Source organism: Poecile atricapillus, chromosome 2 (genome assembly GCF_030490865.1).
Source record: "Poecile atricapillus isolate bPoeAtr1 chromosome 2, bPoeAtr1.hap1, whole genome shotgun sequence".
Lineage (NCBI taxonomy): Eukaryota > Metazoa > Chordata > Aves > Passeriformes > Paridae > Poecile > Poecile atricapillus.
In genome coordinates this window covers 135,639,905-135,652,873 of record NC_081250.1, presented here as the reverse complement: position 1 = coordinate 135,652,873, position 12,969 = coordinate 135,639,905, and the positions used below count along the sequence as shown (strand labels likewise).

The 12,969-nt window shown below is 34.9% G+C and overlaps 1 protein-coding gene across 1 annotated transcript in view; it reads left to right on the top strand.

The window, feature by feature from the left end:
• ANGPT1 (angiopoietin 1) overlaps positions 1-12,969 on the top strand; it is a 150,091-nt gene that overhangs the window by 108,362 nt on the left and 28,760 nt on the right. Inside the window, exon 7 of the mRNA XM_058833639.1 lies at positions 5,629-5,795. Within this exon, the coding sequence (XP_058689622.1) occupies positions 5,629-5,795 (167 nt within the window). The remainder of the gene's footprint in view (positions 1-5,628; positions 5,796-12,969) is intronic.

Genomic DNA, 12,969 nt, shown 5'->3' with positions numbered 1-12,969 from the left:
TGCTTTATTCACTGAATTGTCTGATGGAAGATGAACCCATAGGATATATTGGCTGTGTCTGGTTTCAATTTGTTTTGTCTATAAAAAGTCAAAGCTTCCTGTAAGCATTATCAGACAAAATAAATAAAGTAAGAGAGATAATTGTTTAATGAACTCGGAGCAACATGATTCAGGCAGAATACCGTCACAGATTTTGCCAAAGCTAATAAAATTCTTTTTCACCCTACTTATTATTTTTGAATAAGTATCAACTTTGTAAATTTTTAAGGGCATTTTTAAAAGCAATACTGAATGCTGTTTCTTTGTACTTATGACTGCTTTAGTAATTTGGGCTCTGTTAATAACCTAATTGAAATTTAAAATGAGCTGATGTAGAACTCAGATGTCATCTAGAATAAATATTATACAATCATTTTATTTAGTCTCTGAATCCCTAGTTCTAAATACTTTTATCCATACAAAAGACCAATAAAATTTATTTTTTTTTTTTTTTTTTGTGGCATAGCAGTTGAACATTATGTCAGAATTTACGGAATTTATGATGTAGTCATATAGAAACAGCAAACACCTTTGCTTCATCTGACGACAAAAATGGATTTACAATTGTCAGTAAGGTTCCATATTGTTTTATTTCTTTACTCTGAAAACAAATTCTATCATGTTGACAAGAACAATCTGCTCTAATGTATTATAAAACATCACTTTATTATTCCTCAATGACAAAACCTGGATAAAAGAATTTACTCATTGTTTGTGATTTTTATATCTTATTTCAGATCAGCAAAAACATGATCTTAATGCAATTTTCAGCAGCAAAAATATAATTTTTTTTGTTTGTGAGGAATAAAATGAAACATTATAGTAACCTATGCTGGGTCAATGCAAATATTTGTGTATCCTTTTTGTGACTAATAGTGGAGAGATAAGAAAACGTATTATGAAAATGTAAGCATATTTCCCTGCTATGTTCTCCCGGCTTCCATAGAGTGCTAGTGAGGAAAATGAAGGAGAACTCTGAGAACCTTTGGAAATTAGTGACCTCTTCCTATTACATTAAGCACTATTTTGGGAACTTAAGGTCTCTGATTTTCCAACCATCTCAAAATATGCAAATTTTTATGGAAAAGCAAATTTGACTATTTTTGGAATAAAATGTAGGGTTTGGAGAATTGCTCTATTTGGAAACATAATGAACAAAATATAGAAAGATAATTACCAAATAGTGTCTCTTAGTTATTTTAAATGCAATTTTGGAACAGTGTTTAAGGCCCATTGGGTTTCAAGAGTCTTAAAATGTAGTTAACTGCAAACACATTCATGAAATACAGCTGTTCCTTTTTCTGGTGGATTGATAGCTGAGGATGATTTGGATCACCTCATGAAATTCATTGAGTTTAGGCACAAAACTTTAACACAGTTATGAAAACATTTGCTATAACTATTTAAAAGCAAAAACTGAAGTGTTTGTTGACAGTGTATATATGTACTGGGAAACAAATATATTTAATAACAACTATGGGCCTGAAATAGGTCACTCCTAATGTTAACTTTTAACATTGCCCTAAGGCATTCTCAAAACCAAATTTCTTGTCCTAAATCTTAGGCATCAGTCCATAAATGACAAGCATGGTCTTAGGAAAGGCTTTAGGCATCTTATCACTTGGGGCCCCACAGATTTGAGTAGCAGTATAAACCCAAATGGTCTGCTAACTAAACTGCTTATTTTTCATTACTGAATTTTAATTTCTGGACAATTACTGAATTCTCTCATGAACATCAAAATTAATGAGGTCTTCTTTTCGGTGGACTTTTTACCTGTGTCCCACATAGAAGTCCCATTCTTATTACTTGAAATAATCTTCTGAAACCCTATTATTTTCTAGGATCCTCTGTGGTAAAACTTGAGTTCCCCTTTTATGTCCCTCAATCTCTCCCAGATGTCTAAGAACCTCTGAGGGTATATTTATTCAGCATCTGCACTTGGCTGGCTGCTCTGTGTCTGCTTGTAGCAATTGGAATAGGCAAGTTCTGAGCTTCTCCTTCAGCATTTCTGCCAGCAGCAACTCATCACAAACACCAGTTCTCTGAAACCTTGTTGAACTTCAAGTTTGTGTGAAACCTCAAAAGTGTTCAAAAAGTATTTTACAAATACAAGGGACAGGTGGATGTAACAATTACCCAAGTTTGTTTTCTGAGATAAGAAAAAAAAAAAAGTACTTGAAGGTAAAATTCTGAAATGTTCTTTGAAAGCTAAGGATTCTGAAGGTAAATCAAAAGAACCAGGCACAACCATTTTTTTGACAGCCTCAGGGTTGGGAATGAAAACACAAAATTAAATCATGTTTTTCAGTTTTTGTTTTTTTTTTTTCTAATATCATGTCATTTTCTTCACACAAAAGTTTGCGTATCCCATCAAAATAATAGTGTTCTTGCAGTAGAGACAGTCTAAGTAAGATATAAACAAGAAGAGCTGTAGAGTTATTAAGTCAGCCAAAGTATCTGGGAAAAACAGTATGCACGCAAGTCTTTCTTCAGCTCTGAAATATAGGCAGTAAACTGCAGACTAAATACAGGTTGGAAACAGTTGAGTTTGGCATAATAAAATTATACTTGAAGAAATTGCTGCCAACTCTGTGCTTAACAGAAATGTACTGCTCCTCTCTGGTTTACATCCATGAAAACTTTGAGTGCCTGTTTGCTTGTTTATATCTTTCTAGCCATATTAGGTGTTTAATAAAGTACACTGCTTCTCCTTTGGAACATTCCTTGCTTCAGAGAAATGTTTTATATCCCACTTACTTCCTTGGCTTTCTTTTCATAAAAGCAAGCAGTTTGTTTAAAAAGAAGTTATTTCTGTCAAGGAAAAAGAAAATCTTATTCTAGGCATTTTTTATCTGAGTTTCAGTATTGTAACCCCTGATAGTAGGATTCCCTTTTTCATTACTAATGTGGTGGATTTCCTCATAATTTTTAATATTTCTTTTTATATAATTCTTTTGCTCCCTGTTTCTGCAGCTTCATTTCCTCTGGTCGAGAGAGCAAACCGCTTAGTGATAGATTTTCATCTTAGTGCAATAACACATGTCAAAAGGGAGATGGAGGTGCAAATTTGAAGAATAAAAATCATTACTTCAGAATAATTATATATGGTGTCTGGAGTTTCTATAAAACACATAAGGGATCATACAATGTTAAAACACTACATATATTACATCCTGAATAGGCTGTAATCTGAATGAGATAAGATATATGTAATTCAGTAGACAACAGTTCAAAGGGGAGTCCCCTCAGCTTTCCTGCAGTGGGAAAAGGGAGGAAGAATTTCCTGGTAATCTTCTCTTAAAGATGATGATGATGATGAAATAATAATAATAATAATAATAATAATAATAATAATAATAATAATAATAATAATAATAATAATAATAATAATAATAGCTCTGTGAATAAGAAACCATGTAAACTCCAAGAAAGCCCAATTTGACTGATACCTGATATTTGAATGATACGCTCCACTTTCTGGATTTTAGGGATACAAAGTTCTTGGTAGGTAGTCAATACTGAGCACATTCTGCCTTACTCCGAGGTGAGTGGCAGTTGGAAGATGTCAGAGACAAAACATGAACTGCTCTGGTATGACACTGCCACAGCTACTAAACAGGAGACACCATGTGGGACAGTCAAGGGTAGAAAGACAAGGCAAGATGGAAAGAATCAAAGACACAGACAGAAAACAGTGATAACTAAAGAAGGGTGTGCCAGCTGTAGACAGGGTTCATACAGGTGAGGAACAAGTATTTTTGTGTTTTAGGAGGAATGTATGAAGCCAAATATGAATGTGAATGCCATCAAAGTAGCAAGTGAAAAGTAGCAGAAAGCCTCATAATGGGAAAACTTGAGGAGCAGCAGCTTTGGATGGGTTCAAAGCAGGGTATCACTGGTATTGCCTACAAGCAGTATTTACAGGGACTTTGTAGGAAATACTGGAGAAAGAGGATATAATGAAATAACACGCAGGAAAGAAAAAGCCAACTAATAGTATGCTCCCACATTTCAGTCAGTCTTAGAGACTTGCCACAGACCACTGGATTGCAGCTCTTGCAGATGAAACACTTTGTCCAGGGGAATCTCTTGATGGTCTCTGAACCAAAAGGCAGACATGTTTTTTCAAAATATAAGTTAGTGTACTCAGCTCACCATATTCAAACATGGCAGGACTTCTCAGCTTCTGCTATCAGTGAGTCTCCAAATATATCCTCAGGTAGGGTCGTGTAAACAAAAATCAGTCCTGAGTAAAGTACTTTTTACTGTAATTCTCTCTAGGAACAACAAAAAAAAATCCTTCATTTTTATTTTTTGAACCAGTCAAACTTTTAACTTCTAAATTTTTAAAATCAATTTTCCTTAGAAGTCTGCAGCTGATACACCTATGCATTGCCTGAGTATTATCTGTGCTACCACATGGCCTCTGGGGAGGCAGGATTTCATCCTCCAGAGACACAACTAATCAGGGCTGGAGCCACAGCAATAAAATAAAGAAAAAGAGAGAGAGAGAGAGAGAGAGCTCTATTTTCAATGTTTTCATCTCATATTCAGACTGACTGAAACATTATATAGAGAAGATCGATGTCTTGCCAATGTGTCTCACAGACACATTTCTCATTATCTAACCTTTAGTCCCAAGGAAGTCTCTTGATTTTAACCCCTTTGAAAGATATGTGCTTTCTGGAAATAATCCAATCTTTCATTTAATTTTACTAGGAAATTTTCACAGGACCTTCTAAAACAACCCCATTACACCATTGTAAGCAAATCAGATTTCTGGTTCCCATTTTTCCTGTCTTAAGAAATATGAATAAGCGTAGTCATGTTGGAGTAGTTCTTCACAAGTAAATATTATAGTTGAAAATAATTTTTACTGTTTAAAGAAGAAAAAGAGAAAAATGTAAAATGGACCAAAGAGTTCTCAGGTATGAACTAATAGTTTAAATAGAACAATTATTCTAATATACAGTCAATAAGCTAATGATATTAAATAAAATCTTAAATTTAATGTAGTAGAATAAATGTAGTAGAACATTCACTACAATTTAAACAACTTTAAAACTGGAAGATGTATGAAGACATATGTCTAGGAACTGGTTTTGATAATTAATTATACTTTTTCTTTCATAATTATTTTTCCATGTTTGAAAATGATATCGCTTGCTTAACCAGAAATAAGATCATCTGAACATATGAAATGTGAGGAGAGCAAGGTGCCTAGGAGAAGAGCTAGGTAACAAGGTTTAACACCATATTAAATGCATTGTAGAATAATACTGACTAGAATATGTCAAGTATTCCCACTGAACCACGTGCAAATACAGTCTCACGCTATTAATATCATGGGCCTGGAAAATGATTTCCAATTGACCTCAGCTACCCTTTCAAACACCAGTTGAAGTGAATGACATTCCTACGTCATACATACTAGTAGAATCATTTTAGAGACAGTCAAACTGGAGCAAACAAAGCTATGAGCAGTAATTAGAATGCACAGGTAAAATATAATGATGGTTTTATTATTGTATAAAGGCTCTACCAATTACAATAATCACATCTAGTTATTTTGCCAATTTTTTCTAGGGTTTTGGTAGCCCATCAGGTGAACATTGGCTGGGAAATGAATTTATCTTTGCAATAACAAGTCAGAGGCAATATTCTCTAAGAATTGAATTAATGGACTGGGAAGGAAACCGGGCATATTCACAATATGACAGATTTCACATAGGAAATGAAAAACAGAATTACAGGTAAGAATCTATTGAAATTCTTTTGACTCTGCTGAGTGATAAATATTGTTCATTGTTTGCTTGTCAAATATGAGAAAGGACAATAATATGATGCTGATTTTCATCAAAAATGGATAAAGATTGTAAAAATAAAACAGAAATCAGATTTCTCAATGATGGAAGGATAGAGTAAACCCAACATATCTGAGAACAAGATAATATTGTCTTGTAGAACTGCTAAAAACTATAACTTTTATAATCAGATCTCAAAATTGATTGACTATAAAAGAGATTTGGATTCTTCATTAAAACCTGAAGGCTATCTACTTCAGAAGCAGAGATTGAAACAATGGACATGGGAATAAAATACCAAAAATGCTGTTAAACCATCTGATATTTCTAAACTGAAAATTTAGTGTAAATGAAGAGGAGAAACAGAATGCTGGATCTTATTTTAAGGAAATTAAATAAAAAAAAAATTAATAATATTTTTATCCCATATTTTGTTTTAAGATAAAAGCTCATTAAAAAAAAAAAAAAGAAAAAACTTTAAGACACAAGAAATGTGGATAACTTAAGCAGTTATTTTTATGACTTTTTAATCCTTGTTTGATCTGAGCAGACAGTACAATGCTAGAAAATGAAATCCATAAAAATATCCAATTATTTATTACAGCACATCTAATTAGCATAAAACTCAGTAGAGAAACAAGTATATTGTAAACTCAAACATTTAAGGCATGTGAAACTAGGTTTGTATTCTGATCTTTAAATTCAAGTAACATGATTCTCAAAAATGCTGGCTGCCTGCCTCCCCAGGCTCCCCAGCTAAATGGAGGAGAGCAGTTTGCTCTTCCTGCTGGAGAGCTGTGCCCAGGTGTGACACAGAGTGATGCCCCTGCCCTCTGGGGTTTGTGGGGCAGCAGCCAAAGGTGTACAAGTGCAGAGGATACCTTTAGAAGCAATCAGTATGAATTTAGCTGCTGTGTAAAGCAAGGACTGTCCCTCTGCACACAAAGGACAGCTCTATCCCCTACTGCTTCCAGCAGTGCTGTGCCTGGCACTGCCCATGGAAAGCCATTTCCCCCAATCAGGAAAGGAGGAGCACCTATTCTGAGGTAGTTTTAGGCAAAGAATAAATATAAGTAAAGGAAATTTCTCAAAAGAGAGGATAGAAAGAGTTACAAAAAACATAAAAAGAACAGTGTAAAAGTGGAATCTTAAACATTAAAAGAAGTTCAAAAGGAAAAGATGAGACAAATCCTTGTCAAGTGAAGAAAAATTTTGAAGGGCAGTTATATATAGCTAAAAAATTTATGATGAATCATAGGAAACAAGTGTTACTCAGGGGGATGAATTTAAATGATTGAATTTGCTAACAAAAACAGGGACTTTTTGCTCATCTTTATTCTGAACTAAGGACAACATATATTGTTGAGCAACTGGGAGGCTGTTGAAAATTTAACATGTTGCAACTCATCTTTAGAGAGGATTTCTTTTTCAGGACTCCTCTGTGTTCATTCATGGCAAAACAGCAAGAGAATGTCTTGTTACATTTCAAAATGAAGGGAAGGGAAGGGAAGGGAAGGGAAGGGAAGGGAAGGGAAGGGAAGGGAAGGGAAGGGAAGGGAAGGGAAGGGAAGGGAAGGGAAGGGAAGGGAAGGGAAGGGAAGGGAAGGGAAGGGAAGGGAAGGGAAGGGAAGGGAAGGGAAGGGAAGGGAAGGGAAGGGAAGGGAAGGGAAGGGAAGGGAAGGGAAGGGAAGGGAAGGGAAGGGAAGGGAAGGGAAGGGAAGGGAAGGGAAAAGGAGATCCACTTTCATTATAAAAAAGGGAGATCTTACGTAATGTAAATAATACTTTCTGAATTTGGAAAAAATTGTAAAAATTGATCCATGCAAATTCTTCTTGCTGGTCAAGAAAACCAAAAGAACTATAAGACCTTTTCTAGACCTGTAGAAATTAAAACAGAGGGAGCATACAGGCCTCAAAGAGTACAATGTTGAGTAACAGGCATAAATTCTGCTCCCCATGTCCAAGTCACTTTTCCACAAAAATCAAAGGGAATTCGACTGGAGGCTGTTGACTGCACTTTTGGTTCCTGCTCTATCCCATAGTATAAATGAAGGCCAGAATGAGATCTTCTCACACTCTCTGGTCTCCTTATGGGACAACTGAAGCTCTTCTGTTGAGTAAATGGGGCATCAGTTTCATTCATGCTGTTCTGGAATAAGCAAAGAAGAAAACATGAAGAAGTTAAAAAGTCCATGTCTGTTGGCCCTTTGGGTTTCAAATTAATTACTCTATTATTTTTACTTCAGTATATTTGAATATTTAAAGAAAATAACTGGGTAGCATGATGACAGTTCTGGAAATAATGATGTGTAAGCCACATGTAAGTCTAAACTGTGTTTCATGCTTGAAAAATACACTACTGTCTAGTCCAGAAAAATATATGCCCAATAGAAACTTTGCAAACCAAAATTATGTTGGGCTATTTTATAAATTTTTACAGGAATGCATCCCATGACATAAAAACTCTTTATTTTGCTTGCCAGCATCACTATCTGTGATAGCAGCAATTCCAGAAGGCTGGCTGAATAAAAGCTTAATTATTGAGTACTAAACAGCTGGCCAACCTTCAGAGAATGCTGTTCTCCCTTTATCTGAGGAGTTGCCATTAAGGATTTAAATGATTCCTCTGAAGCTGAAAACCACAATTCCCAAACTCCTGCTCTCAGTGCCTTTCCTTCACAACTTTCGGGCATTTGCCATGTTTGCTTTCAATACCTCAAACACAGAACAGCACACCTTTTCAAAACTTTAGTTACTCTTATTCGAAATAATTTTGCCAAACAAAACAGATGCTGTCTTATTTTGGAAGCTTGTTTCTTACAATGACCCACATTAAAAGTTGTTTCTGTTAGCAGAAATATGCAATTGTACATTGGCTATGTTCACATTAGTTTCCAATAACATAAGTTCACTAAGTAACAGCAAACCAGTAAAGAGACAAGTTTCTAAGCTGGTCTGGGAAATGGATCAAGAAAATTTGAAAAAGAAAAGGGGCATTGAGATGAAAAGAAAAGCTCAAGAAGAAGAACATCTTTAATTTTGCTATGGCAGTACCTTGTATATTTGGAAGACATGAAAAAAGTAAGGTTCCAGTTCTTATGCTCAAATAGAGTTAAAAAATAAAAGGAGAAAAGAAAAAAGAAAAGAAAAGAAAAGAAAAGAAAAGAAAAGAAAAGAAAAGAAAAGAAAAGAAAAGAAAAGAAAAGAAAAGAAAAGAAAAGAAAAGAAAAGAAAAGAAAAGAAAAGAAAAGAAAAGAAAAGAAAAGAAAAGAAAAGAAAAGAAAAGAAAAGACCATGAATTGATGAAATCTGCTTCAGAAATATCAAAAATCATTTTCATGTTGTATTTCCAAAATCCAGCCTCAACATTACGCAAAGTTCAATTCAGTCTGGATAACTCCCAGTTGGTGATTTCAGAAGGGTTCTGTTTTTTCTCTGGGCTTTTTGTATTCTCTTTACTACTTTTTATTAGTCTAAAGAATCTATTATTTAAAAGAGTAATGCTGAACACATGTAAGTTCAAATATACTTGTTTCTCTTTCAAAATGAGACAGCTCCAAGAGGTTTTCTGGGAAATCAGAATAAAATCCATTTATCCCAGATGACAACTGGGAAGAAGGTTGAGATGAGAAGGTGGTTATTGAATCAATAAATGTATAATGATAAATGATAACAGAAACAGAAAATCAAGTGTTCACCCATATGTGAAATCTTTAATAGCAGTATCTAAGTGATTTACATATTTTAGAACATCCTTAGGTCTCTTATCTACACAAGATGATTAAACAGAGACTATCTGTAAATATTATGAAAATATCTCTGTCAGACTCTTTGCGACTTACACTGGCAAGTAAAATCTCCATGCAGTAAGAAGAGCCAGATCTTGCAAATCTCCCATTTAGTGCAGTTTCTTAATGTAATTAGGAATTGTTTATAGAACTATAAAAACATGAGTTGAAAGAGAATCCTAAAAGACACATGACCTCTCCTGTTTTCCTGTGTAGGCTCTGCCTAGCCCACTTGACACTGTTTGATGTTCTTAGGAGCTGTACAACTATGATACACTGCTGCTCTGACCCATGTCCTCAGATCCTCCAAAACTGAACAGGAAAAATAATCGTGTGTTGGGATTTCAGGCATCACAATTCATAATCCTACATATTAGCTTATGAAAACAGATATATTGATGCTGAATTTTGAACAGTAGTAATTTCAGCCTGCAGATATATCTTTTTTTTCTACTTGTGATATAGGAGAAGCACTTCCAAACAAAGCAAGGGGTGAAGAATGAGGGAATGACATTTTTCAATTGACTGAGCTTTTTTTACTTCAGAACTGTTAGAGAGGTTTAAGACACTCATCTCCCTGTGACAATATACTCTGGTATTTAATCATTACTTTAGTTAGAAAAGTTTGCCATTGCTGCAATGATCCACTAACTTTGGTCCTATCCATGGAGAAATATGATTAAATGATCAAACAGTGCTGCTTAGGTGAGCAAGGCTTTGGGATTGGTGTAGACATAGATGAAAACTGATGACGGACAGAGAACATCCTAACTTCCCTGAATCAGATTGGGCATAAGGTGGTGGCTGACCTTTGGTAGTTGAAATGAAGAAGAGACTTTATATTGGAACAAGAATGAGAAAGTGATTACAAAATCTCATGAAAATGTGAAAGAGAACATAGATCCATTAGCAGTGGAGCACTTGCTGACAGGGCAATAATCATCATGTAGGGAAGAGTCAGGTGTGTGGGTCCTCAAAGACAACAAGTTGATGAAATTTGTTGGAAACAGGAGAGGTAGTCATTAAAATTATTCAAATCACTTCAAACTACTGACTTGATCTTCCAAGTCTTGCAAATCTAGGTGACAGTTTCCAAGCTCTCTGATATCCTGTGTCTCTCCAGGCTTTGCTTTGGGAAGCAAGATCTGTTGTTGAATGTAAGCCAAGAACTGGTAAACTCTGTGGGACCTGATAGCAGAAAGTTTTCAATTCACTGAGTAGAATATTGGACTTTTAACCCTAGTTTGATTAAAAGTTTGTACATTTAGTAATGATAATAGTATTATTTCTCTCTGTTTTCTAGACAGATCAGGTAGGTACTCTGCTACCAGAAGCCTTGATGTAATGTTCATCTTAGATTGTTTTTTTTAAGGTTGAGTCTATTTATATCATCACCATTGTCAAACTAATGATGGAATTTCTTGCAAAAAAATCACACTTATCTTTCTGTAAAATAGAGAAAAATATACTTTTCTTATAAGTGACTTATAAAACTTAAAAGATTACAGTCTTTTTACTTTTACTGCTGAAAATTCTGTAATAGGTAATAAAATAAGTATTATTTGAGACTATAAATTTTATGGGGACAGACGGTTTTATGTATCTTTAATTAAAAACCATATTCCACATAATATTGCTGTTTCAGAAACAGGACACAAATAGGCTATTGTCCCTTCCTCAGTGTACAAAATATCATTTTTAAATATGAGTGTTGTTACCCAGGCTTTTCAATAACATTTTCTTGTGTTAGTTGAGCTTTTTAGTCAAAATAAGGGATCAATCTGACTTGTAAGTTTTTTGAGCCATCTGCTTAGCTTCTTCTGTGTGATTTGTGTCACAGTAAAGTAAAAGTAAAAGTAAAAGCAAAGTAAAAGTAAACAGCATAGTAAAAGTAAAAAAATCACCACATTTGAAGGATCTATTCAGTCTTTTCTTAAGTGGAGAAGGAAAGGTACAGTGGAAGACACCTAGGAATTCTGTAGCAAAGTGAAAAAATAAACACAGAACCTCTTGGGACCTGGTTCTGTGCCCAAACCCCAGTACTTTTCTTGCCAAATATGAAAAATACAGAATAATTTAAAAAAGTAGTCATGATGCAAAAATCCAAAAAGCCTGTAGTAATTAACTTTTCTTTGGAAGCTGAAATTCAATTTGCAAGTCTACTTCAGAGGAAATATCCATGTAAAATCCTATTAACAGACAGAATAGTATCAGTGGTATGCATAATTTATAAGTTTTGAAAATGTTTTCACCAAATAGTGGTATAAAATCAATAATTTGAAAATAAAAATTAACATCTTTATGTATAGATAAATATCTGGTTTAAACAATTTTTTTTTTATTTAACAATACTGTCAGTCTAATAATATTCCATGAAGCCTAAATACTGGAAGTGCAAGGATTCAATCCAATGCCCATTAACCAGAGGTCTTTCTGGAAACATGCCAGTGTTGCTATATCATATCAGTGACTAAAACTCACTAGCAGCTCATGCAGTATCTTCAAATGTAAGCAGAAATTAAATATAACAATTTCTCTGACTGAAACTTGATATAAATATACTAATGGAATTTCTGAATTTAAAAACTAACTTAATCCACATAAATTCCAATATACACTATCCACCCACAGCTAATCATTTCCCACTTCTAACTTCATTAAAGTTATTTATTGTTTAATATACAATAGCTGTGACTACCATGGTGCAGGAACAGAGGTTTCCTTCTTTGTTATGGAATTCAATGAGAATGCATTGAGACACGCTGGCTGCAGTGCAGTACAGTTGAAGTCTTCAGAAGATGGTCCAGGGGGTCCTGAGGTAACAGAAGCCGAGAGAGACCACTGAAATATCACAAAAGAATCAAGGGTTATTCCTCTAAAGAGGGTGGCACAGCTGACAGCCCAGTGCACATAGAATAGGCAGCAGACAGGAGTTGGAAGCCACTGTGCCAGTAGAAAACTAAGACCTACTTGCCATTTCTGAAACTTGGTGGGATGAATCCCCTGGGTAGAGTGTGGCTGTCAGTGGCCACAGGCTGTTCAGAAGGGACAAGCAAAGAAGGAGGGGTTGAGGCATCACCCTCTGCATCAATAAATGGATACATGCGAAGAGTTGTTTCTGAAGAACAGCCACAAACAGGTTGAAAGCTTACAGGTAAGAACTGGAGACTGAGGCAACAAAGGGAGCCTGGTTGTTGGTAGCTGCTCAAGGCCACTTGATCAAAGAGAGCCTATTGACAAAGCCTTCTTGCTCTAGCTATGGAAAGCATTGCACTTACAGGCTCTTGTCCTGCTGGAGAACTTCAGTCACTCCAACACCTGAAAAATTATCATAG